A 20,797-nucleotide genomic window follows, 5' to 3' on the forward strand; every position below is an offset into this window, starting at 1 on the left:
TATAGAAACAATGAAATATCTATCCTCATATTTCTTGATTCCCTTAATATCCAAAAAATCTATCGATCTCTGTCTTGAATATACTCAAAGACTGAGCCTCCACAGCCCACTGGGGCAGAGAATTCCAAAGATTCACCATCCTCTGAGTGAAGAAATTCCTCCTCGGCTCAGTCCTAAATGGCCGACCCCTTATCCCGAGACTGTGACCCCTGGTTCGAGACTCTCCAGCCAGGGGGAAAACATCCCCCCTGCATCTACCCTGTCAAGCCTTGTAAGAATTTAGTATGTTACAATAAGATCACCTCTCAGTCTTCTAAAACTCTAGGGAATATAGGCCCAGTCTACTCATAGTCTACTCATCGTACAAAAGGTCAGCACCAAATGACATGTAGTCTCGGTTCCAGGAGAGAATTGGTCCAGTGCTCCTTTGAAGGCGTGCCGGTAATCAGTACTCACCGCTTGATCCAGAAACTTGTCCCATGGGTCTACTGTTCTCTGGGGGAAAGGCAGGCCTGTCTCACATCTAACCTAGTTCCACCCTCATGTAATTTGTAAACATGACCTCTGGTCCTCCACAACCCATCTAAGCAAAATGATTCATCAACACAGACACAATCTAGTCCCATCATTATTTTTATTGACCTCGATCCAATCGCCCGAGTCCAAGAGTCTCAAGTATATAGACACAGCCTTTTAAAACCAGTGTTGCCCGAGGCATTTTAAGCTGGAAATAAATCTTATGGACCTTCTCTGAACCTTTTCCAAAGCCTCAATGTCACCCACCATGTGAAGAGATCAAAACTGGTTGAACTGCAACCATTAAGATTACCAAGGTGGCCTGGTCCTCCCTGATTCAAGGACTGCAAAAAATGCAGGGTCATAGGAACAGGAGGAGGCCATTCTGCCCCTCGAGCCTGTTCCGCCATTCAATGAGATCATGGCTGATCTGCAACCTAACTCTACCGTTGCCCCATATCTCGATACAAGTGCAGACATTGACGACGAGATTCAACACCGCCTCCAGTGCGCCAGTGCAGCCTTCGGCCGCCTGAGGAAAAGTGTGTTTGAAGACCAGGCCCTCAAATCTGCCACCAAGCTCATGGTCTACAGGGCTGTAGTAATACCCGCCCTCCTGTACGGCTCAGGGACATGGCCCATGTACAGTAGACACCTCAAGTTGCTGGAGAAATACCACCTACGATGTCTCCGCAAGATCCTACAAATCCCCTGGGAAGACACACGCACCAACATTAGTGTCCTCGACCAGGCCAACATCCCCAGCACTGAAGCACTGACCACACTTGATCAGCTCTGCTGGGCAGGCCACATTGTTCGCATGCCAGACACGAGACTCCCAAAGCAAGCGCTCTACTCTGAACTCCTACATGGCAAGCGAGCCCCAGGTGGTCAGAGGAAACATTTCAAGGACACCCTCAAAGCCTCCTTGATAAAGTGCAACATTCCCACCCACACCTGGGAGTCCCTGGCCAAAGACCGCCCTAAGTGGAGGAAGTGCATTCGGGAGGGCGCTGAGCATCTCGAGTCTCATAGCCGAGAGCATGCAGAAACCAAGCGCAGGCAGCAGAAAGAGCGTGCGGCAAACCAGTCCCACCCACCCTTTCCCTCAACCACTGTCTGTCCCACCTGCGACAGGTACTGTGGTTCTCGTATTGGACTGTTCAGCCACCCAAGGACTCATTTTAAGGGTGGAAGCAAGTCTTCCTCGATTCCGAGGGACTGCCTATGATGATGATGGCAGACGTGCGACCTAACTTTACCGTTGTCCCATTTCTCGACACTTTTGCTGAACAAAAATCTATCCATCTCAGATTCAAAATTAACAATTGATCGAGCATCCACTGTCGCTGGATATTGGATATTACAGGAATCATAGTGCAGGAAAGTGGAGTTGAGGTCAAAGATCAGCCATGATCTTATTGAATGGCGGAGCAGGCCAAGAGGCTGTATGGCCGACTCCTGCTCCTAATTATTATGTTTTCAGAAGAGAGTTCCAAACTTCTACCAATGTCCTAATTTCACTCCTGAAAGGTCTTGCTCTAAACTTTAGACTATGTTCCCCAGTCCTAGACTCCCCATCCAGCAGAACTAGTTTCTCTCGATCTACCCTATCAGGAAGCAAAGGAGATTTGTTTTAAAAAGAGGAACTTGAATATACTCTCTGGCAGAACATAAATGTTTACTGAATGACTACGATATACACAATACAGCTCTTAAAATGGTATTGAGAGATTTATTAAAAGCGGTGGCTTGGATCCAATAAACTTGGCACGCCTGGCTGAGGTCCAGAGCAGAGTTCTAGTGATTAGGCACTTGAAAATACTACACCCGAGTACCCTCGCTTCTGCAAATAATGTGTGCATAGCTGTTTTATGCATTTCCGAAACAGTCTGAAATATAACACGTTTTAAAAAACACAATATTCTTTTAAGTTTGTTGTCCAGTTTTTAAAAAACTTTTTACAAGCAAATTAATAAGGGGCCACTGCGATGCTCGAGTTGAGAGGCGATCTTCTTTGTTAACACAAATGCATTAACTGAAGATGGGTTAAAATCTAAATGGCAATTAGGTACAAAACAATTTAAACAGAAACAGAAAGATCCACATTAAAAGAAAAGCAAGGAAGACTTGCATTTATATAGCGCCTTTCACGACCATCAGACGTCCCAAAGCGCTTTGCAGCCAAAGTACCACCTTTGAAGTCTAGTCACTGTTGTAATGTGGGAAACGCAGCAGCCAATTTGCGCACAGCAAGCTCCCACAAACAGCAATGTGATAATGACCAGAGTTTCAGTGATGTTGATTGAGGGATAAATATTGGGCCGAGGGCACCGGGGATAACTCCCCAGCTCTTCTTCGAAATAGTGCCCATGGGATCTTTTACGTCCACCCGAGAGCAAACTGGGCCTCGGTTTAATGTCTCATCTAAAAGACGGCACCTCCAACAGTGCAGCACTCCCTCAGCACTGCACTGGGAGTGTCAGCCTGGATTTTTGTGCTCAAATGTTTGGAAAAACAACCTTTTGACTAAAATTTTTCTGAAAGAAAGAAAGACGGTCTTGAATTTATAAAGCACCTTTCACGACCACCGGACATCACAAAGCACTGTACAGCCAATGAACTACTGATAATGAATGACATCCTCAAGCAATTCAAATTCAATACCATGCGGCATTAGAGCAAACACTGGTCGTACTATAACAAGGATACAGCAACATGACAGAGCACTGTAGGCCTCAAACAGCTGAATGGCAATATCCAATCTTTTCGTGTCAACTGCTTGCTGGTTGTTTGAGATGGCCAATCTGTGTAGATTAGGGAGGACAACTGCAAAGAAAACAGAAAACAGAAAACACATGATACACAATAATGGAGATCACTTTGTTTTTAACTGAAGGTAAAACTGCCCCCCTTTTTTTTTATATAGGGATGATCTTTTCTCTCCCTTTCAGCTCTCGGCTTTCTCTGCATCAAGAACCATCGCCAGCCAACCTCACCAACCACCACTGTAAATCCAGCTACATTGAGACCCCCATTAGCTCCTCTGCTATTCTTCCAATTGCTCTTTTAAGCGCCTGGTTTCCACTTGAACACCGGCAGCCAACATGCAAAGCACTATGAATAGAGGCAGGCAGTGGAACACAGACATTGAACACACCTGGAGTACTGCATACAGTTTTGGTCTCCTTATTTGAGGGATATACTTGCATTGGAGGCAGTTCAGAGAAGGTTCACGAGGTGGATTCCTGAGATGAAGGGGTTGTCTCATGAGGAAAGGTTGAACAAGTTGGGCCTGTACTCATTAGAGTTTAGAAGAATAAGAGGTGATCTTATTGAAACGTATAAGATTCTGAGGGAGCTTGGCAGGGTAGATGCAGAGAGAATGTTTCCCTTCGTGGGGGAATCTAGAACTAGGGGGCATAGCTTCAGAATGAGAGGTCACCTATTTAAGACAGAGATGAGGAGGAATTTCTTCTCTGAGGGTCATGAATCTGTGGAATTCTCTACCCCAGAGAGCTGTGGAGACTGGGTCATTGAATATATTCAAGGCAGAGATAGACAGATTCTTGAAATATAGGAAAGGCAAGGGTGATGGTGGGAACAGGCAGGAAAGTGGAACTGAGGCCAAGATCAGATCAGCCATGAACTTACTGAATGGCAGAGCAGGCTTGAGGGGCCGTATGGCCTACTCCTGCTCCTAATTCTTATGGCATATACATCGAATATATTTATCTCTTCCCTTTTATCCTCTACTCTTCTCCCCTGCTTTCCCTCTTTTCTTTCTCTTGTTTTCCCCTCCTGTTTTGCACCGTTTCATTCTCGACAGCCCACTTGGTCAGAGACGAGAGTCTCAGTTCTCCGAGGCGATGGCTTCGGATTCTATTCAAACCACAGGGCCAGCAAGAGAAAGAAAACGGTGAAGCCAGGACCCACCAGTCGCGGGGAGGCTCGAGAACCTGCCCTGTGGGAGAGTGGGCAGGCCAGGTGAAGTTATTGGTATCGTAATTTGTTTGAAGTACAACGAGAGTTAGATCGACAAGATGTTTAAATAAAAAAATAAATTTGTTCACAGGATGTGGGCGACGCTGGCAAGGCCAGCATTTATTGCCCATCCCCAATTGCCCTTGAGAAGGTGGTGGCAAGACCAAGAGTGGCTTGCTAGGCTATTTCAGAGGGCAGTTAAGAGTCAACCACATTGCTGTGGGTCTGGAGTCACATATCGGCCAGACTGGGTAAGGGCGGGAAATTTCCTTCCCTAAAAGGACATTCGTAGAACCAGATGGGTTTTTAAACCAAAAAATAAAATTGGGTAATTCCATGGTCACCATTACCGACACACACTTAATTCCAAATTCATTTAATTAACTGAATTTAAATTCCCCAGCTGCTGTGGTGGGATTTGAACTATGGTCTCTGGATCATTAGTCCAGGTTTCTGGGTTACTAGGCCGTAACATAACCACTATGCTATCTTTCCCTTGAACAGAAGATGTTGAACATTGTGAATGAGGAAGTTAAATATGGCCCTTATGGCTAAGTGGATCAAGGGGTATGGAGAGAAAGCAGAAAAGGGGTACTGAGGAAATGATCAGCCATGATCTTATTGAATGGCGGTGCAGGTTCGAAGGGCCGAATGGCCTACTCCTGCACCTTTTTCTATGTTTCTATGTCTCAAGATCAAACATCCTGAAGAATTTTTTTAATTAAAACAAATGCGTTCATTTATCAGAACCAAACTGGCAATTCCCTACAGGTTAAGTAGCAAGTCACTGAATCCAGCAACGCATCGAAATACTGAAGCACTAAAAACGATTTGGCAGAGGCAGACATCTTGAATTTCAAGGAAGTAAAGCAAGATTTTATTTCAATTGATACAATTAATTCTAGGTTCCTCAAATTATGGAGATGGAGGACTGCCTACCTACTAAAGTTAACACGGAAGGTCTCTGAAGTTGCCCTGATAACAGGAACTTGCATTCTGGAAAATAATTTCCAGTAAGAGATCATCCTACATTTATTAACTTTGACGCAAAATCTGTCGAAGATTGAGTTAATACCAAAAAAAAATAGACCCAGCCTTCTTGAATGTCAGTGACCCCATTTCAAACAAAAAATCAATGCAGCCAAACATTCATATACACCAATTTAATAAAAATGAAAGGAATCCTCTCTGTTGAGGGGACAATGAAAGTCAATCTGACACGGGCACCAACCTTAAAGAAACTTGATTGCTAAAGCGCAGTTTATCAAAAGCAATATCAAAATAAGGAAGATAGAAATCACCTTCACACGTAACCAATGTTCCCGCATCTGTGCTGCGGTCTAGAGGTCCCGTGCAGAACCCTCACCGGCTTTTAAAAGGAGAAACCTAGTATGCATGGAAATCTGAATGTGCCACGTGGCCACTTAAAGGGACAGTGCACGAAAAACAAAGGGAACTTTGCATGCGAACCTATCGAGTATTTTCTAAAGGAATCAGAAGAATAAAAATGACAGGCAGTCATCTTGAATCGCTTCACCCGTCCAATTTTGAAAGGAAACACCCCAGGAGCCAGGGGAAGCTACTTTGTGTATTCTGAAGGTTTAAGAACATAACAGGAGCAGGAGTAGACCATTCGGCCCCTCGAGTCTGCTCCGCCATTTAATACGATCATGGCTGATCCGATCATGGACTCGGGTCCGCTTCCCTGCCTGCTCCCCGTAACCCCTTATTCCCCTCATCGGTTAAGAAACTGTCTATCTCTGTCTTAAATGTATGCAATGAACCAGCCTCCACAACTCTCTGAGGCAGCGAATTCCACAGATTTACAACCCTCTGAGAAGAAATTCCTCCTCATCTCAGTTTTAAATGGGCGGCCCCTTATTCTAAGACTCTGCCCTCTAGTTCTAGTCTCCCCCATCAGTGGAAACATCCTCTCTGCATCCAGCTTGTCGATCCCCCTCATAATCTTGTAAGTTTCGATAAGTATCACCTCTTATTCTTCTGAAATCTTGAGGTCCAACCTACTCAACCTTTCCTCATAAGTCAACCCCTTCATCTCCGGAATCAACCTCGTGAACCTTCTCTGAACTGCCTCCAAAGCAAGTATATCCTTTCGTAAATATGTACGCAGTATTTCAGGTACGGCCTCACCAATACCCTGTATAACTGTAGTAAGACTTCCCTGCTTTTATACTCCATCCCCTTTGCAATAAAGGCCAAGATCCTATTTGCCTTCCTGATCACTTGCAGTACCTGCATACTATCCTTTTGTGTTTCATGCACAAGTACCCCCAGGTCCCGCTGTACTGCAGCACTTTGCAATTTTGCTGCTGAAGTGGAACAACTGTGCATGAGCACTTGGATTGAGAAGTGGGGAAATTATGGATTTTTTGGCGGGGTTTGGGAAGGGGAAGGGAAGATAGATGACGCATAGAATAAAACCAGATACGTACATTCGTCCCTAAATCTTGGTTCAGCGTTAGGCCCAACTCTTCCAAGCGTCTTTATGATTTCCATGTGCAGAGAATGCTGATCGTGGTACTGTGGATCTTCGAGGAATGAAGCTAATTGCATCTTGACTCTTTCCAACAGCTGATAAAAATCAAATGGTTGGGGTCTTAAAGGCTTCTCCGAAAATCGAATCTCGGTCATTAGCATGAAGTTATAAACAAAACCATTTGAAAAGACTGTGCCTAAAAACATGTTGAACCATGAACTCCATTTCGATTTGATCTGGAAAATCTTCAAGTGCTGAATGAAACAAATTAACGCACTAAAAGCAGAAAATAAGGGAAATACACAGCACGCGTCAGCATCTGGAAAAAGGGACAAGGAAGAGAGGCGGCTGAGGGGAGATTTAATTGAGGTGTATAAAATTATGAAGGACGCAGATAGAGTAGATAGAACGTAACTATTTCCCTGAGCAGAGGGGTCAATAACCAGGCGGCATAGATTTAAACTAATTGGTAGAAGGATTAGAGGGGAGTTGGAGAACTTTTTTCACCGAGTGGATGGTGGGAGTCTGGAACTCACTGCCTGAAAGGGTGGTAGAGGCAGAAACCCTCACCACATTTAAAAAGTACTTGGATGTGCACTTGAAGTGCCGTAAGCTACAGGGCTACGGACCAAGAGCTGGAAAGTGGGATTAGGCTGGGTAGCTCTTGGTCGGCCGGTGCGGACACGATGGGCCGAATGGCCTCCTTCTGTGCTGTAAATTTCTATGATGCTATGATAGGTACAGGCCACCAAACAGAGCACACTTAACCAGCCACCTTGATCTGTTGTTCTCAGTTTTGCTCAGCCCTATAAAGCACCCACCTCCCTCCCATTCGAAGCCTCTCTACCCAAAATCGCAGCCTATCTTTTTTCATTTCAGATGATGCGCACTCCTGTGTACTTCCAGCATTTCTGCTTTCATTTAATTAGTTTTTTTTAATATCCTTCAATCTCCAAGTTAACACATGGACAAGCATCATTGGTTTGTCCAGACAGGATTAAATCAGTTTGCCGCAAATCATATAGACCCATAAGTGTTCAGTCCCTCAAGCTCAAACAGGTTTCTTCAGCTCTGCGTTAAGATCTAGTGCATCAGGTAACATGCGCTGTACCCGTGTAACCATTATAGCTCCAACCCGTCTGTTATATCTTGAATAGAGTCAGACTAGATACTGCAAGCTCAAAATAAGGTGTGACCGCAGTCCTTTATTACAGATCTCAGAGTGCCTCTCCAGCCTGTGAGGCCTCCTTATATACAGGTGCTCCAAGGGATTGTGGGAGCCCTTGGGACTCCAGGGGATGAGCCCTCTAGTGGTTAGACATGGTATTTACAAGTTTACATACATAACACCGTTGGACCTGATTTGTCCACTTGCAACAGCCAGACATAACACAGCAGACTCAGCTATTCAGCACAGTTTTTGTCTGTTATGACTACGTAGCTCACACTGTACCTCTCTTTGGGTTACTGTTTCCATGATGGTGCCAAATGCCGGTATTGTAGCTATTCGCACAGAGCTGGAAAATGGAAACACAGAGTTAGTATCTTTGCACATCTGAAAAATACCAATTTAAAATAGGTGTATGTATAGTACGAGTTAATATGCAAGTCTTGTTAGGCTGTTACAATGGACATAAAATCTAAAAATACAGTTCTCTCACCAGGACTTGATAGCGGGCCGAGCTGAATGCAGAGTGCGCCACACCATTAGGTTTCAGGGGATAACATGCTGAAATACGAGGTAAAAAAACAAAGTGCTGGAAATACTCAGCAGGTTAGGCAGCATCAGTTCTGACGAAGGGTCATTGAGCCGAACCATTAACTCAGTTTCTCCCTCTCTCTCCACAGACACTGAGTATTCCCAGGATTTTCTGTTTTTATTTCAGATTTTCAGCCTGCGCAGTATTTTTGCTTCTGTACCAAAATATGCGATGTGATGCATTTGAGCACAAAATACATTTTAACCATTCTTTTTTTTAATAAAAAGCAGGAGATAGTTATAAACTGGATTATCATCTGGTCAGCTATCGTGCCTGGAGAGAACACTGCAACGCTATCAAACAGGAGTCAGTGCACGTGTCGAAACAGACAATTACGTTTTTCTTCTGCTTTTTTTTTAAAAAAAACAAAGTCTACGGTCTCAGTCTGACTGAACAACTCACAATTCAGGGTCACTGGATAAGGTAACAAGGGCCGGAGCAACCCGCTTGTCAATTAAGGCCTCACTCATGCCACGCACGATCAGCTGTAACCAGTCCAAAAAAAAAACAGGCAACAAAAATAAAATAAAAAATAAAACAGTAATTAAAAAAAAAATGAATTAGTTAACGGAGGATGAGCATTCAAGACTCTCGAGTCCATTCAAGGAAGTACCCACCCACACCAGGCTCACAATAAAGACAAGGCACATGCGCATGCTCAAAAGCTAGTTATCAACCTGAGAGAAATTAGTCGGTTAAACAAAAGCCACGCATCCCTTTTGCTCTGAAAAATCACCCATCTAATTTGACATGGCTCAGTTTGGAGGCCAGAATCATTTAAAAAAAAACGGTTTAGGCAATATTTTACTAACTTCGTTAGGACTTCAAAGCTTGTCATGCCGAAAGGGAGTAATGCGTTGAATTTTGGGCGTGGTTGCAATGACGAGCAGGAAAAGCAATTTTGGACTGAAGCCAATGTGTTCAAAGGAGGTTACTGCGGCAGCATGACTTGCTCTTACACAACAAGAATCCCTCATCCGTGATTAGAATACTGCATAATCAGAGTTGGTTTGCATAAAAATGCCAAGTGAATTGCTCACTGTTGCAACGGTTTGGAAGTGAACGATTTCCAAAATGGATCAAGAAATTTGCATCTCAATCTTTCCTTTAATCCCAATCTCAAAATGGTGCAGACTAGGAGGGAGCCTCCCACTAGCCCGCCCAAAATAAGCACACACAGGCAACGTTTAAATACAGTCAGCTCCAACATGTCCTTGCACACTGAATACAATTTCTGCACAACCGTTTGCACAATGAGCAGTGCCGTTCTGCGAGAGCAAGTGAACAAATCAAAGGGTGATTTCTCCGCAAGACGACAAAAGGCGATGCGCTTCGACGGGCGAGGAAGAAACTTACATTTCGGGGTCACTGGAGAGAGTGATAAGAGCAGGGACAACTCTCTGAGCTACCAGAGTTTCATTCACCCCCTTCACCAACAGCTGAGTGGGCAGAACAAGGGAGGTCACATGTGATGCGTGGGAAGAGTGAGCAGAGTATCATGGGAAACAGCATGGCACATCGAAGAGAAGGAACAAAAGAGCAAATAAAAATTAGACGCCAAGCGACAACTTCTCAACATTTACAAGGGTTCGAAACGCTACAACAGCAGAAAATCTCTAAGAAACAGTGCCACCTACCAAAGCTGATCAGCTGATCTCTCAGGAATCCGACAGATTTAAACAAACCACCGGGGCAAAACAAAACAAAAACAGACGACTATTTCAATTGACTGATGTCTGAAATATTAGAGGAATTGTTTTTGTCTCAACAATATCGCTCCTCACAAAAGTCCTCCAATCTGCACTACGTCCAGTCCCATGTATTTTAAATCCACGCTGGGCTAATTCAGAGTGCTTGCCGGAATTCCTGGCACGCATTCCTGGTGGGTGAAGTGTAAATTCAGAAAAGGTCATCACTTGTGAGTCAAGTTTATTCCCCCGGTGCCAGAAACTGGTTTCATAAAAAAATAATTTTCTCATTTCTTCAAAACAGATGAAGTTGCGTTAACCAACTAGACGAGCGACAATATCTGCTAATAATGTTGACACTAATTTTCTTTTGGGGTGCGCTGCCTGCCCAGGACTGCATGGCTGTACAGCTCAACGGCAACATTGGTGCCAAATGGATGGATGGCTGCTTTTCTTGGGTGTATATATCTGGAGGTGGCCATTCGGTACCAGATCTAGGTTATAAGACCCAACTTTACCACTCAGGATCTCAAAACCTTCTGACCATAGTAGTAAATGCACTTTGTAATGCAATTTAAAATCTTCTTTATGTATGCTAAAGACTAAATTTAAAACAAGACACTAATTTGTAAGAACATAATAGGAGCAGGAGTCGGCCATACAGCCCCTCGAGCCTGCTCCGCCATTCAATAAGATCACGGCTGGTCTTCGACCTCAACTCCACTTTCCCGCCCGATTCCCATATTCCTCGATCCCCCGAGAGTCCAAAAACCTATCGATCTCAGCCCGGTGCCCTGGGACAATATTTATCCCTCAATCAACATTAATAAAAATAGATTATCTGGCCATCAGCACATTGCTGTTTGTGGCAGCTTGCTGTGCGCAGATTGACTGGCATTTTCTTACATCACAACAGTGACCATACATCAAAAAAAAAGTACTTTGGCTGTAGAGCGCTTTGGGACATCCGGTGGTCATGAAGAGCGCTATATAAATGCAAGACTTTCTCTTATTTTTCCTTTCAAGTTGCACGATTCTTTTCCATTAAAAACATAATGGCTCTTGGTGTAGCTTTCCTATTTAGGCAACTGCTAAGTCAGCAGCCCTTAACCAGCAGCAGGAATATCAATTTCCACTTCAACCTCAGCACCACCCATTGTTGGCAGTTAAATCTTTTCTAATATTTGCCCAACTCCCCACTGAACCACTCCCCCACCAAAATGTGGACCATATCCCTCCCTCCAATTTGAAATCAAACTCCGAGCACTGAAAGCGATGCTGCAATGGTACCAACAGCAACTGACCATGCTCTCTAAAGAGCCAAGCTACTGTACTGATCAGGTCTGGCAGCTTTGGTAGGGTACAGAAGCAAAAAGGATCTCTCACCCTGGTGAAAAAAAGCTTACATTCTAAAAGCAGGCAAGAATCTAATCACCTTGCGTGAGTGACTAAAGCACAGTAGCGGATTACAAAGCGTGATAACTACGCAAACCATACATCTCTGTATTAATCGACACTCCACAACGATAACATTTTACGGTAAAGTCAGGCATTCACATTGAACAATACTCTTGCATCATGTGCTGCCCCATCAATAGCTCTAACAAACAGAATCTCAACAGCACTTTTAAACAAATGACTATTTATTTTAAAGCTTTATTGCAAACAAAATGATTTTGTTTGACCTTACCTCAAACATTCTGGCAGCAGTGCACCTAACAAGTGCTGAAGTGTGTACAACTCCATACCACAGCACTGTTAAAAGCAGCTCATGGTACGCTGGGTTCGCACTGAAAGTACAAAAAAAAAGTGTGAAATGGAAAGATGAAACTTTAAAACATGCATCAAATGTAACTGCTTTTGAAAAACAAAATTGTCTTTCTGATACTTCTCAACTCTTAACGCAGAGAAGGTTCACGAGGTTGGTTCCCGAGATGAAGGGGTTGTCTGATGAGGAAAGGTTGAGCCGGTTAGGCCTGTACCCATTGGAGTTCAGAAGAATGAGAGGTGATCTTATTGAAACGTGCAAGATTATGAGGACACTTGACAGGGTAGATGCAGAGAGGATGTTCCCCCTCGTGGGAGAATCTAGAATTAGGGGGCATAGTTTCGAATAAGGGGGCATCCATTTAAAACGGAGATGAGGAGGTATTTTTTCCTCAGGTCATAAATCTTTGGAATTCTCTATCCCAGCGAGCTGTGGAGGCTGGGTCATTGAATATATTCAAGGTGGAGATGGGAAGATTTTTGAATGATAACAGAGTAAAGTGTTATGGGGAGCAGGCAGGGAAGTGGAGTTGAGGCCAAGATCAGATCAGTTGTGATCTTATTGAATGGCGGAGCAGGCTCGATGGGCCAAATGTTCCTGCGCCTAATCCTTATGTTCTTAAAGGTCCCCCCGTAAACATCCATGTTTCTGCTGAAAGCATTTTAAACAGAAGCAGCTGTCTCCTATCCCCGTAAGATTATGACTTAAGAGTCCCTGACAAAATTATACTGATCATTGAAATTGCAGTGTTATATTGATTAAAAAGGTTAGGATTACAACGGGAAATAACCATCTGCGCCAAAGTCCTACTTCAAGGAATTAAGTTTGGTGTCATTCGTGGCTCAGTGGGCAGCACCCTTGTCTCAGAGTCAGAAGGTTGGGGATTCAAGTCCCACTCCAGAGACTGGAGCACAGGAACCAAGGCTGACACTCCCAGTGCAGTGTTGAGGGAGTGCTGCACTGTCGGAGGTGCCGTCTTTCAGATGAGAAGTTAAACCGAGGCCCCGTCTTCTCTCTCAGGTAGACATAAAAGATCCCATGTCACCAATTCGAAAAGGAGGCCAGCCCACACTGCGATATGTGTGCGCACTAGGTCCGTGCAGCAGAGCAGGTCTCCAGTCGTCCTGGTTAACCCTTGCCACTGGACCAAGACCTCGCTCTGTCAAGCCCGTGTGGTGGCTGGTGTGCAACGGTCACCCCACGTTAAAAAAATCCACGCACAGGCATCTTCCACCCTTCAGAATGTAGTTCAGGACTGGAACATCGGGTCCTTCATTGAAACACCTGTGAACTCTTGTGGAAGTAAATCATCTGCGTTCGAGGGACCGCCTATGATGATGATTACAACAGTGACTACAGTTCAAAAGAAAGTCATTGGCTCAAAACACTTTGGGACGTCTGGCGGTCGTGAAAGTCGCTATATAAATGCAAGTTTTTTTCACAAACCAATTGAGCAAACTGAAAACATCAACAGTAGCAGAATAAAAGTGCTGACTCTTTACTTCTAGTCACTGGCATAGCCTTGATCTTAGAAGGCTTCCACGATCACATATATAAATCCAAATGTACTGAGGGGCATGAACTTCGAAGACTAAAAATCCTATTACAAGAAATATTGTTGTTGCGTATGATGGGAAAGCCTATTATGGGATGTCAAGTTTGGCTTCCGTTCGACGGCCTCCTGAGACACCGAGTGGAGAAATGAGATGCCTCCCACCACAGATCTGTGGGCGGGTCAACGTGAGGTGTTTCAGGGTCTGGGACCCACAGATCTCAGTGGGGCGGTCGATGTGAGGTGTTCCAGGGTCTGGGACCCACAGATCTCAGTGGGCAGGTCGATGTGAGGTGTTCCAGGGTCTGGGACCCACAGATCTCAGTGGGCCGGTCGATGTGAGGTGTTCCAGAGTCTGGGACCCACAGATCTCAGTGGGCCAGTCGATGTGAGGTGTTCCAGAGTCTGGGACCCACAGATCTCAGTGGGCTGGTCGATGTGAGGTGTTCCAGGGTCTGGGACTCAGGGCCACAGTTGCACTTCAGGCCGTCCCTCACCTTCCCCGTGTGGGGCAGGCGGTTGCAGCCTCCGTGCGGATTGGGCCGAGCGCTCGCTGCCCACCGTCTCTGAGGGAGGGCGAGGCTGGGGACCTCTGCTGGTGGGGCAGTGACGGAGTGTTGGGTCTTTATGTTGCCGGCGTCCCACGATTCCGCCGATCTGGCTAGCGGGCCGATACCGGCTGCGTGAATATTGGTCGCTGTTTCCCTAGAATGGTCGGCACGAATAAATATAACTTTGTAGGGGCACAGAGTCTTCAGAAATGAGAATATCTTACCCCAGTTCCACAAATGAAGCCTTCAGACTATCAAGGGGTGCGTGAGATAACGAAAGCGTGGTCATTACATCTTCCAAAAATCCCACCAAGAGTTTCCGGTCTTCTTCCTACAGGAGTGTTACATTTACTGAGCATTTCAAGTCATCAAATTCATTACTTAAAACGAGAGGAGGGTGATGAATTACAAGTATCTACTGCCATTACCTGATTGTAACAGGTGAGGACTCCAGTTGCATATATGGGAACGGTGGCCTTGGTCAGCACTCCATTGCCAGCTGTAGCAGAGACATCTTTCAAAAAAAGTAAAAGCACAAGTTCACTGAACTATTGCACTTAATCCCCTTTGCAGGGGCCATTTGTCTAACATTTAACTGTACTTTGTTTTTAGCACATTACAAGGCCAGAGAATTAAATTGGGATACTTAAAACATATGAGGGGCCTAGATAGAGTGGATAGGAAGTACCTATTTCCCTGAGCACAGGGGTCAATAACCAGGGGGCATAGATTTAAAGTAATCGGTAGGAGGTTTAGAGGGGGAGTTGGAGAACTTTTTTCACCCAGGGGGTGGTGGGGGTCTGGAACTCGCAGCCTGAAAGGCTGGCAGCTGGCACGGACACGATGGGCCGAATGGCCTCCTTCCGGTAAATTTCTATGATTCTAAGCTTCTGAGGGGGATTGACAGGGTATATGCTGAGGGGATGTTTCCCCCAGGCTGGGGAGTCGAGAACCAGGGGTCACACAGTCTCAGGATAAGGGGTCGGCCATTTAGAACTGAGATGAGGAGGAATTTCTTCACTCAGAGGGGGGTGAATCTTTGGAATTCTCTGCCCCAGAGGGCTGTGGATGCTGAATGGTTGAGTATATTCAAGGTTGAGATCGATAGATTTTTGGACTCTCGGGGAATCGAGGGATATGGGGATCAGGTGGGAAAGTATTGAGGTTGAAGATCAGCCGTGATCTTATTGAATGGAGGAGCAGGTTCGAATGGCCCAATGGCTTACTCCTGCTCCTAATTCTTATGTTCTAAAATGGAGTTAGCCTTCAGAATGATTAAATCAAAGTTATAATAAAACTGGCATAAAATAAGTATAAAACAGAACATATCATTTAACTTTCATCCTTTGAGTACAACCATGTGTATTCTACCCTCTAGATCGGTAGTGATACTTTATATAGGACAATTAAATTAAAACTCTGGTCCCATAGGGCTCACCTAATAGAATTAACTTGCTTTGCAATGATAAGTCAATGAGGGTTTAAACTTCACAGTTGCCCCTCGAAAAGGGCTGAAGAGCATAGAATTCCTGCCTAAACAGTGGAAACTTCTATAAATAATGAAACTCAACAATTAAGTTGGCTAACATTTTGGGAAAGCCAATTATAATCTGCACAAGTTGTGCTGACAATGTTTTAAAAAATTCTAATTAACCCATTAAAACTGTGTTGAGATATGACATTGTTAAAACATTTCAAAACAAAGAACAGATTTGTTTTATAGCAAACTGTAGTTAATAGGGCTTTTATATTCTCTTAGCTAGAACTGCAAAATGTGATTTTCAATATGTACTCAGCACTGGAAAGATGAACAAAGTGTGGGTCTGGCTTACCAACAGCTTCTTCAGATAGCCTCAGTATTTCTTGGAACTGTGGCTTCACCTAAGGGCGGACACAATACATCACGTTAGATTGAAACAAAAGCAAAGATAACCCAGGATCATAGATGTGCATGCCTACGGTGCGCCAGGTACAGTCAAAACAGGTGTAGACCCCCTTGGCAAATTGAATAACCAAAAGATTCAATTTTTAAGTATTCCTTTGAAAAGCAAGATTGAAGAGAGGCTCAATTTCACTAGTTTTGTTATTTCTTAACAATATCAAAGTTGCATATTATTCAAAGAGCAAACACTCAAATCTAGGTTTGGGCATCTTCCATCGTCCCTCATTTCAGTTGCTCACAGTAGTGTCAGCCATGGCTCAGTGGGCAGCACTCGCGCCTCTGACTCAGAAGGTAGTGGGCTCAAGTCACACTCCAGGGGCTTGACACTCCCAGTGCAAGTACTGAGGGAGCGCCGCACTGCCGGAGGGGCAGTACTGAGGGAGCGCCGCGCTGTTGGAGGGGGCAGTACTGAGGGAGCGCCGCGCTGCCGGAGGGGGCAGTACTGAGGGAGCGCCGCGCTGCCGGAGGGGGCAGTACTGAGGGAGCGCCGCGCTGCCGGAGGGGGCAGTACTGAGGGAGCGCCGCGCTGCCGGAGGGGGCAGTACTGAGGGAGCGCCGCGCTGCCGGAGGGGGCAGTACTGAGGGAGCGCCGCGCTGCCGGAGGGGGCAGTACTGAGGGAGCGCCGCGCTGCCGGAGGGGGCAGTACTGAGGGAGCGCCGCGCTGCCGGAGGGGGCAGTACTGAGGGAGCGCCGCGCTGCCGGAGGGGGCAGTACTGAGGGAGCGCCGCGCTGCCGGAGGGGGCAGTACTGAGGGAGCGCCGCGCTGCCGGAGGGGGCAGTACTGAGGGAGCGCCGCGCTGCCGGAGGGGGCAGTACTGAGGGAGCGCCGCGCTGCCGGAGGGGGCAGTACTGAGGGAGCGCCGCGCTGCCGGAGGGGGCAGTACTGAGGGAGCGCCGCGCTGCCGGAGGGGGCAGTACTGAGGGAGCGCCGCGCTGCCGGAGGGGGCAGTACTGAGGGAGCGCCGCGCTGCCGGAGGGGGCAGTACTGAGGGAGCGCCGCGCTGCCGGAGGGGGCAGTACTGAGGGAGCGCCGCGCTGCCGGAGGGGGCAGTACTGAGGGAGCGCCGCGCTGCCGGAGGGGGCAGTACTGAGGGAGCGCCGCGCTGCCGGAGGGGGCAGTACTGAGGGAGCGCCGCGCTGCCGGAGGGGGCAGTACTGAGGGAGCGCCGCGCTGCCGGAGGGGGCAGTACTGAGGGAGCGCCGCGCTGCCGGAGGGGGCAGTACTGAGGGAGCGCCGCGCTGCCGGAGGGGGCAGTACTGAGGGAGCGCCGCGCTGCCGGAGGGGGCAGTACTGAGGGAGCGCCGCGCTGCCGGAGGGGGCAGTACTGAGGGAGCGCCGCGCTGCCGGAGGGGGCAGTACTGAGGGAGCGCCGCGCTGCCGGAGGGGGCAGTACTGAGGGAGCGCCGCGCTGCCGGAGGGGGCAGTACTGAGGGAGCGCCGCACTGCCGGAGGGGGCAGTACTGAGGGAGCGCCGCACTGCCGGAGGGGGCAGTACTGAGGGAGCGCCGCACTGTTGGAGGTGCCGTCTTTCAGATGAGATGTTAAACTGAGGCTCCGCCTGCTCTCTCAAGTGGACTGAAAAGATCCCATGGCACAATTTTGAATGAGTGTGTAGGGGAATTATCCCCGGTGTCCTGGCCAGTATTTATCCCTCAATCAACATCACAAAAAAACAGATTATCTGGTCATTACCACATTGCTGTTTGTGGGAGCTTGCACCCAAAGCAGAAACTCTAACCCCAAATTTCTACACAAATTTCAGACTATCCAGAAAATAAAGCATAATTAAAAGCAAAACAACTGACTGTTACCATTGAATAAATCCCAACTTGGATAAAATACTGGTTAGGCTACAGCTGGAGCACTGCGTGCAGTTCTGGTCAACACATTACAGGAAGGATGTGATTGCACTGGAGAGGGTACAGAGGAGATTTACGAGGATGTTGCCAGGAGTGGAGAATCTAAGCTATGAGGACAGATTAGATAGGCTGGGTTTGTTTTCCTTGGAACAGAGGAGGTTGAGGGGACACCTCATTGAGGTGCATAAAATTATGAGGGCCCGAGATATAGTGGATAGAAAGGGCCTATTTCTCTTAGTAGAGGGGTCAACAACCAGAGGGCCTAAATTTAAACTAATTGGTAGGCTTAGAGAGGAAATTTCCTCACCCAGAGGGTAGTGGGGGTCTGGAACTCGCTGTCTGAAAGGGTGGTAGAGGCAGAAACCCTCACCACATTTAAAAAATACTTGGATGTGCACTTGAAGTGCCGTAACCTGCAGGGCTGCGGACCAAGAGCTGGAAAGTGGGATTAGGCTGGTTAGCTCTTTGTCGGCCGGCACGGACACGATGGGCCGAATGGCCTCCTTCTGTGCTGTAAACTTCTATGATTGTAGAATGCATCAATTGGGGATGGGTATTCATTCGTGCTCTCATTTGAAAGATGTTGCTATACTACTATATTGTGTTCAATCTATGAGTAATAAGTTAATGGCACTAACTGCAGAGCAAGGCTGCTTAAAAATTGACTAAAGGCTGGATGACCCACCAGTGTAAACATTGGCACATACCACAGTGGCAAAAAATACACGGCCACTGCCAACCTGCACCACTCCTGCAACTTTAATAGCGGCAGTCCCCTCTCGAGTGTCCGGGCTTCTCTTCTAGCCATAGCAGAAGGCACGAGAAGTTAAATGGGATTGTTTTTATGAATAAAGCTCTGCAGATTCCCTCCCTCCGCAATGTTGGGCATTTCACTTCGGAGAGAGTACAAAGCAGAGACTGTTAAACCCGCTGAGAGGGAGCGTGGGATTCATGTGCCCTCCGCCCCTTCTCCTGGGCAACAGCCCCTGGATTCAGGCTCCCAAACAGAAATACTTGAATTTAAAACATTTTAAGTGCCATTTGGTCCATCAAGAACATTTCGTCCACAGACTTTCATCAGCTCTATCATGGATTCTACCCAGACTTATTTAATTTCCTTCGGGAACATTTCGCAAAATTTCTCCTGGTGCCCCCCAAAGATTAACTCCACCAAACCTACAGTTAGGCACAGGCTGCTTTAGAGAGGAGTGCAGTAATAAGAGAAGAGGAAACCCTCAATCGATAGTAATGCAAAATGTTAATTCAGTGACACCAAGTTTCATGTGTACGAAGCAGATAGTATTCACGTTTTTCAGCCGTGGCTCAGTGGGTAGCACCCTCGCTGAGTCAGGTGGTTTGTGGGTTCAGGTCCCACTCCAGTCCCAATCGAGCGCAAAAATCTAGGCTGACACACCAGTGCAGCGCTGAGGGAGTGCCGCACTGTCGGAGGTGCTGTCTTCCGGATGAAACCTTAAACCGAGGTCCCGTCGCCTCTCCGATCCCATGGCACTATTTTGAAGAAGAGCAGGGGAGTTATCCCCGGTGTCCTGGCCAATATTTATCCCTCAATCAATATAACGACAACAGATGATCTGGTCATTACATCATGGCTGTTTGAGGGAGCTTGCTGTGCACAAATTGGCTGCTGCGTTTCCCACATTCCAACAGTGACCATACTCCAAAAGTACTTCATTGGCTTCAAAGCGCTTTGGGATGTCCGGTGGTCGTGAAAGGCGCTCTATAAATGCAAGTCTTTCTTTTAGCCGTCATCACTTAATTCTATGTTGATGGTGGTCAAATTGCAATTCACTGAGATAGACCACAATAAAAATGTATTTTGAGCAACAGCCATAAGATGCTCTATTTTAAGCATGCTCTGCCTGCAGTGAAAATTACACCTTGTATGTTAGTCAGAAATCATCCTGATTGAATAGGTCCCACCTCACTGAAGAATTTTTTTTTTAAAAAGGAAATGCATTCCCTTTCCTGCAATATAGTAGAATGGGAAAAACTGAATGTTAGCAGAATACATAAGCATCCACTCATAACACAACATCTGGATGATTAAACCAACCCAACATTTAGCGAGTAAACTTCTGTACACCATAGCTCACTTATCTTAATTCCTCTACATACATAACATGAAAACTGTTCAACACAAGGCCACCGTCTAGACTGTCAACAAAGAGTTTCAATCAACCCACCTTTGTATTTGTAAAAATTTTACCAAACGTTCGACATAGCCTCCAGAAATACCGGGAGAAGTCATGGACACAGGACGTTGAGGTAACGTTAATTTTGCCAACGGTTTCTATTAAGTGCGGTAATCTACGAAGCAATAAAAATGGAGAGCTGCTTATAACTTCTGATTCTTTTTGTGACTAGCCCCTCTGTAACCTCTGAATGAGTAATGGGATCAGTAAAGAACTATCAATTTTGCATACTCCCAACTAAATGTTTCTAGTAACATAACATTTTAAACCGTCAATAAAATCAGAAATCAACACCGAAAAATTTGGATGCGAATTAAAAGCTTCTTTTAAGACAATCTTTCAGATTTGAGAACGTCATCATTGTCCAGGAAAACATTTAACAATAATCCATGTTAAAATATGTTAAATGTAAACGCTATGTACCATATTTGAATTGTCTTCAAAACAATGTGTGGTAATAAGCAC

General features: G+C 46.1%; 1 protein-coding gene across 6 annotated transcripts in view; it reads right to left on the bottom strand.

Moving 5' to 3' along the window:
* relch (RAB11 binding and LisH domain, coiled-coil and HEAT repeat containing) overlaps positions 1-20,797 on the bottom strand; it is a 142,826-nt gene that overhangs the window by 19,210 nt on the left and 102,819 nt on the right. For 4 of the 6 annotated variants that reach the window (XM_070880342.1, XM_070880345.1, XM_070880343.1 and 1 more), the window contains 9 exons: positions 20,324-20,447; positions 16,149-16,197; positions 14,745-14,830; positions 14,541-14,647; positions 12,136-12,235; positions 10,114-10,196; positions 8,451-8,514; positions 6,954-7,092; positions 3,229-3,345 (listed from right to left, as the gene is read on the bottom strand). In XM_070880342.1, the coding sequence (XP_070736443.1) occupies positions 3,229-3,345; positions 6,954-7,092; positions 8,451-8,514; positions 10,114-10,196; positions 12,136-12,235; positions 14,541-14,647; positions 14,745-14,830; positions 16,149-16,197; positions 20,324-20,447 (869 nt within the window). Of the gene's footprint in view, positions 1-3,228; positions 3,346-6,953; positions 7,093-8,450; positions 8,515-9,159; positions 9,243-10,113; positions 10,197-12,135; positions 12,236-14,540; positions 14,648-14,744; positions 14,831-16,148; positions 16,198-20,323; positions 20,448-20,797 lie in introns of all 6 variants that reach the window. The other 2 variants (XM_070880344.1, XM_070880341.1) reach the window with 1 other exon arrangement.

Source organism: Pristiophorus japonicus, chromosome 5 (assembly GCF_044704955.1).
Source record: "Pristiophorus japonicus isolate sPriJap1 chromosome 5, sPriJap1.hap1, whole genome shotgun sequence".
NCBI classification, from domain to species: Eukaryota; Metazoa; Chordata; class Chondrichthyes; family Pristiophoridae; genus Pristiophorus; species Pristiophorus japonicus.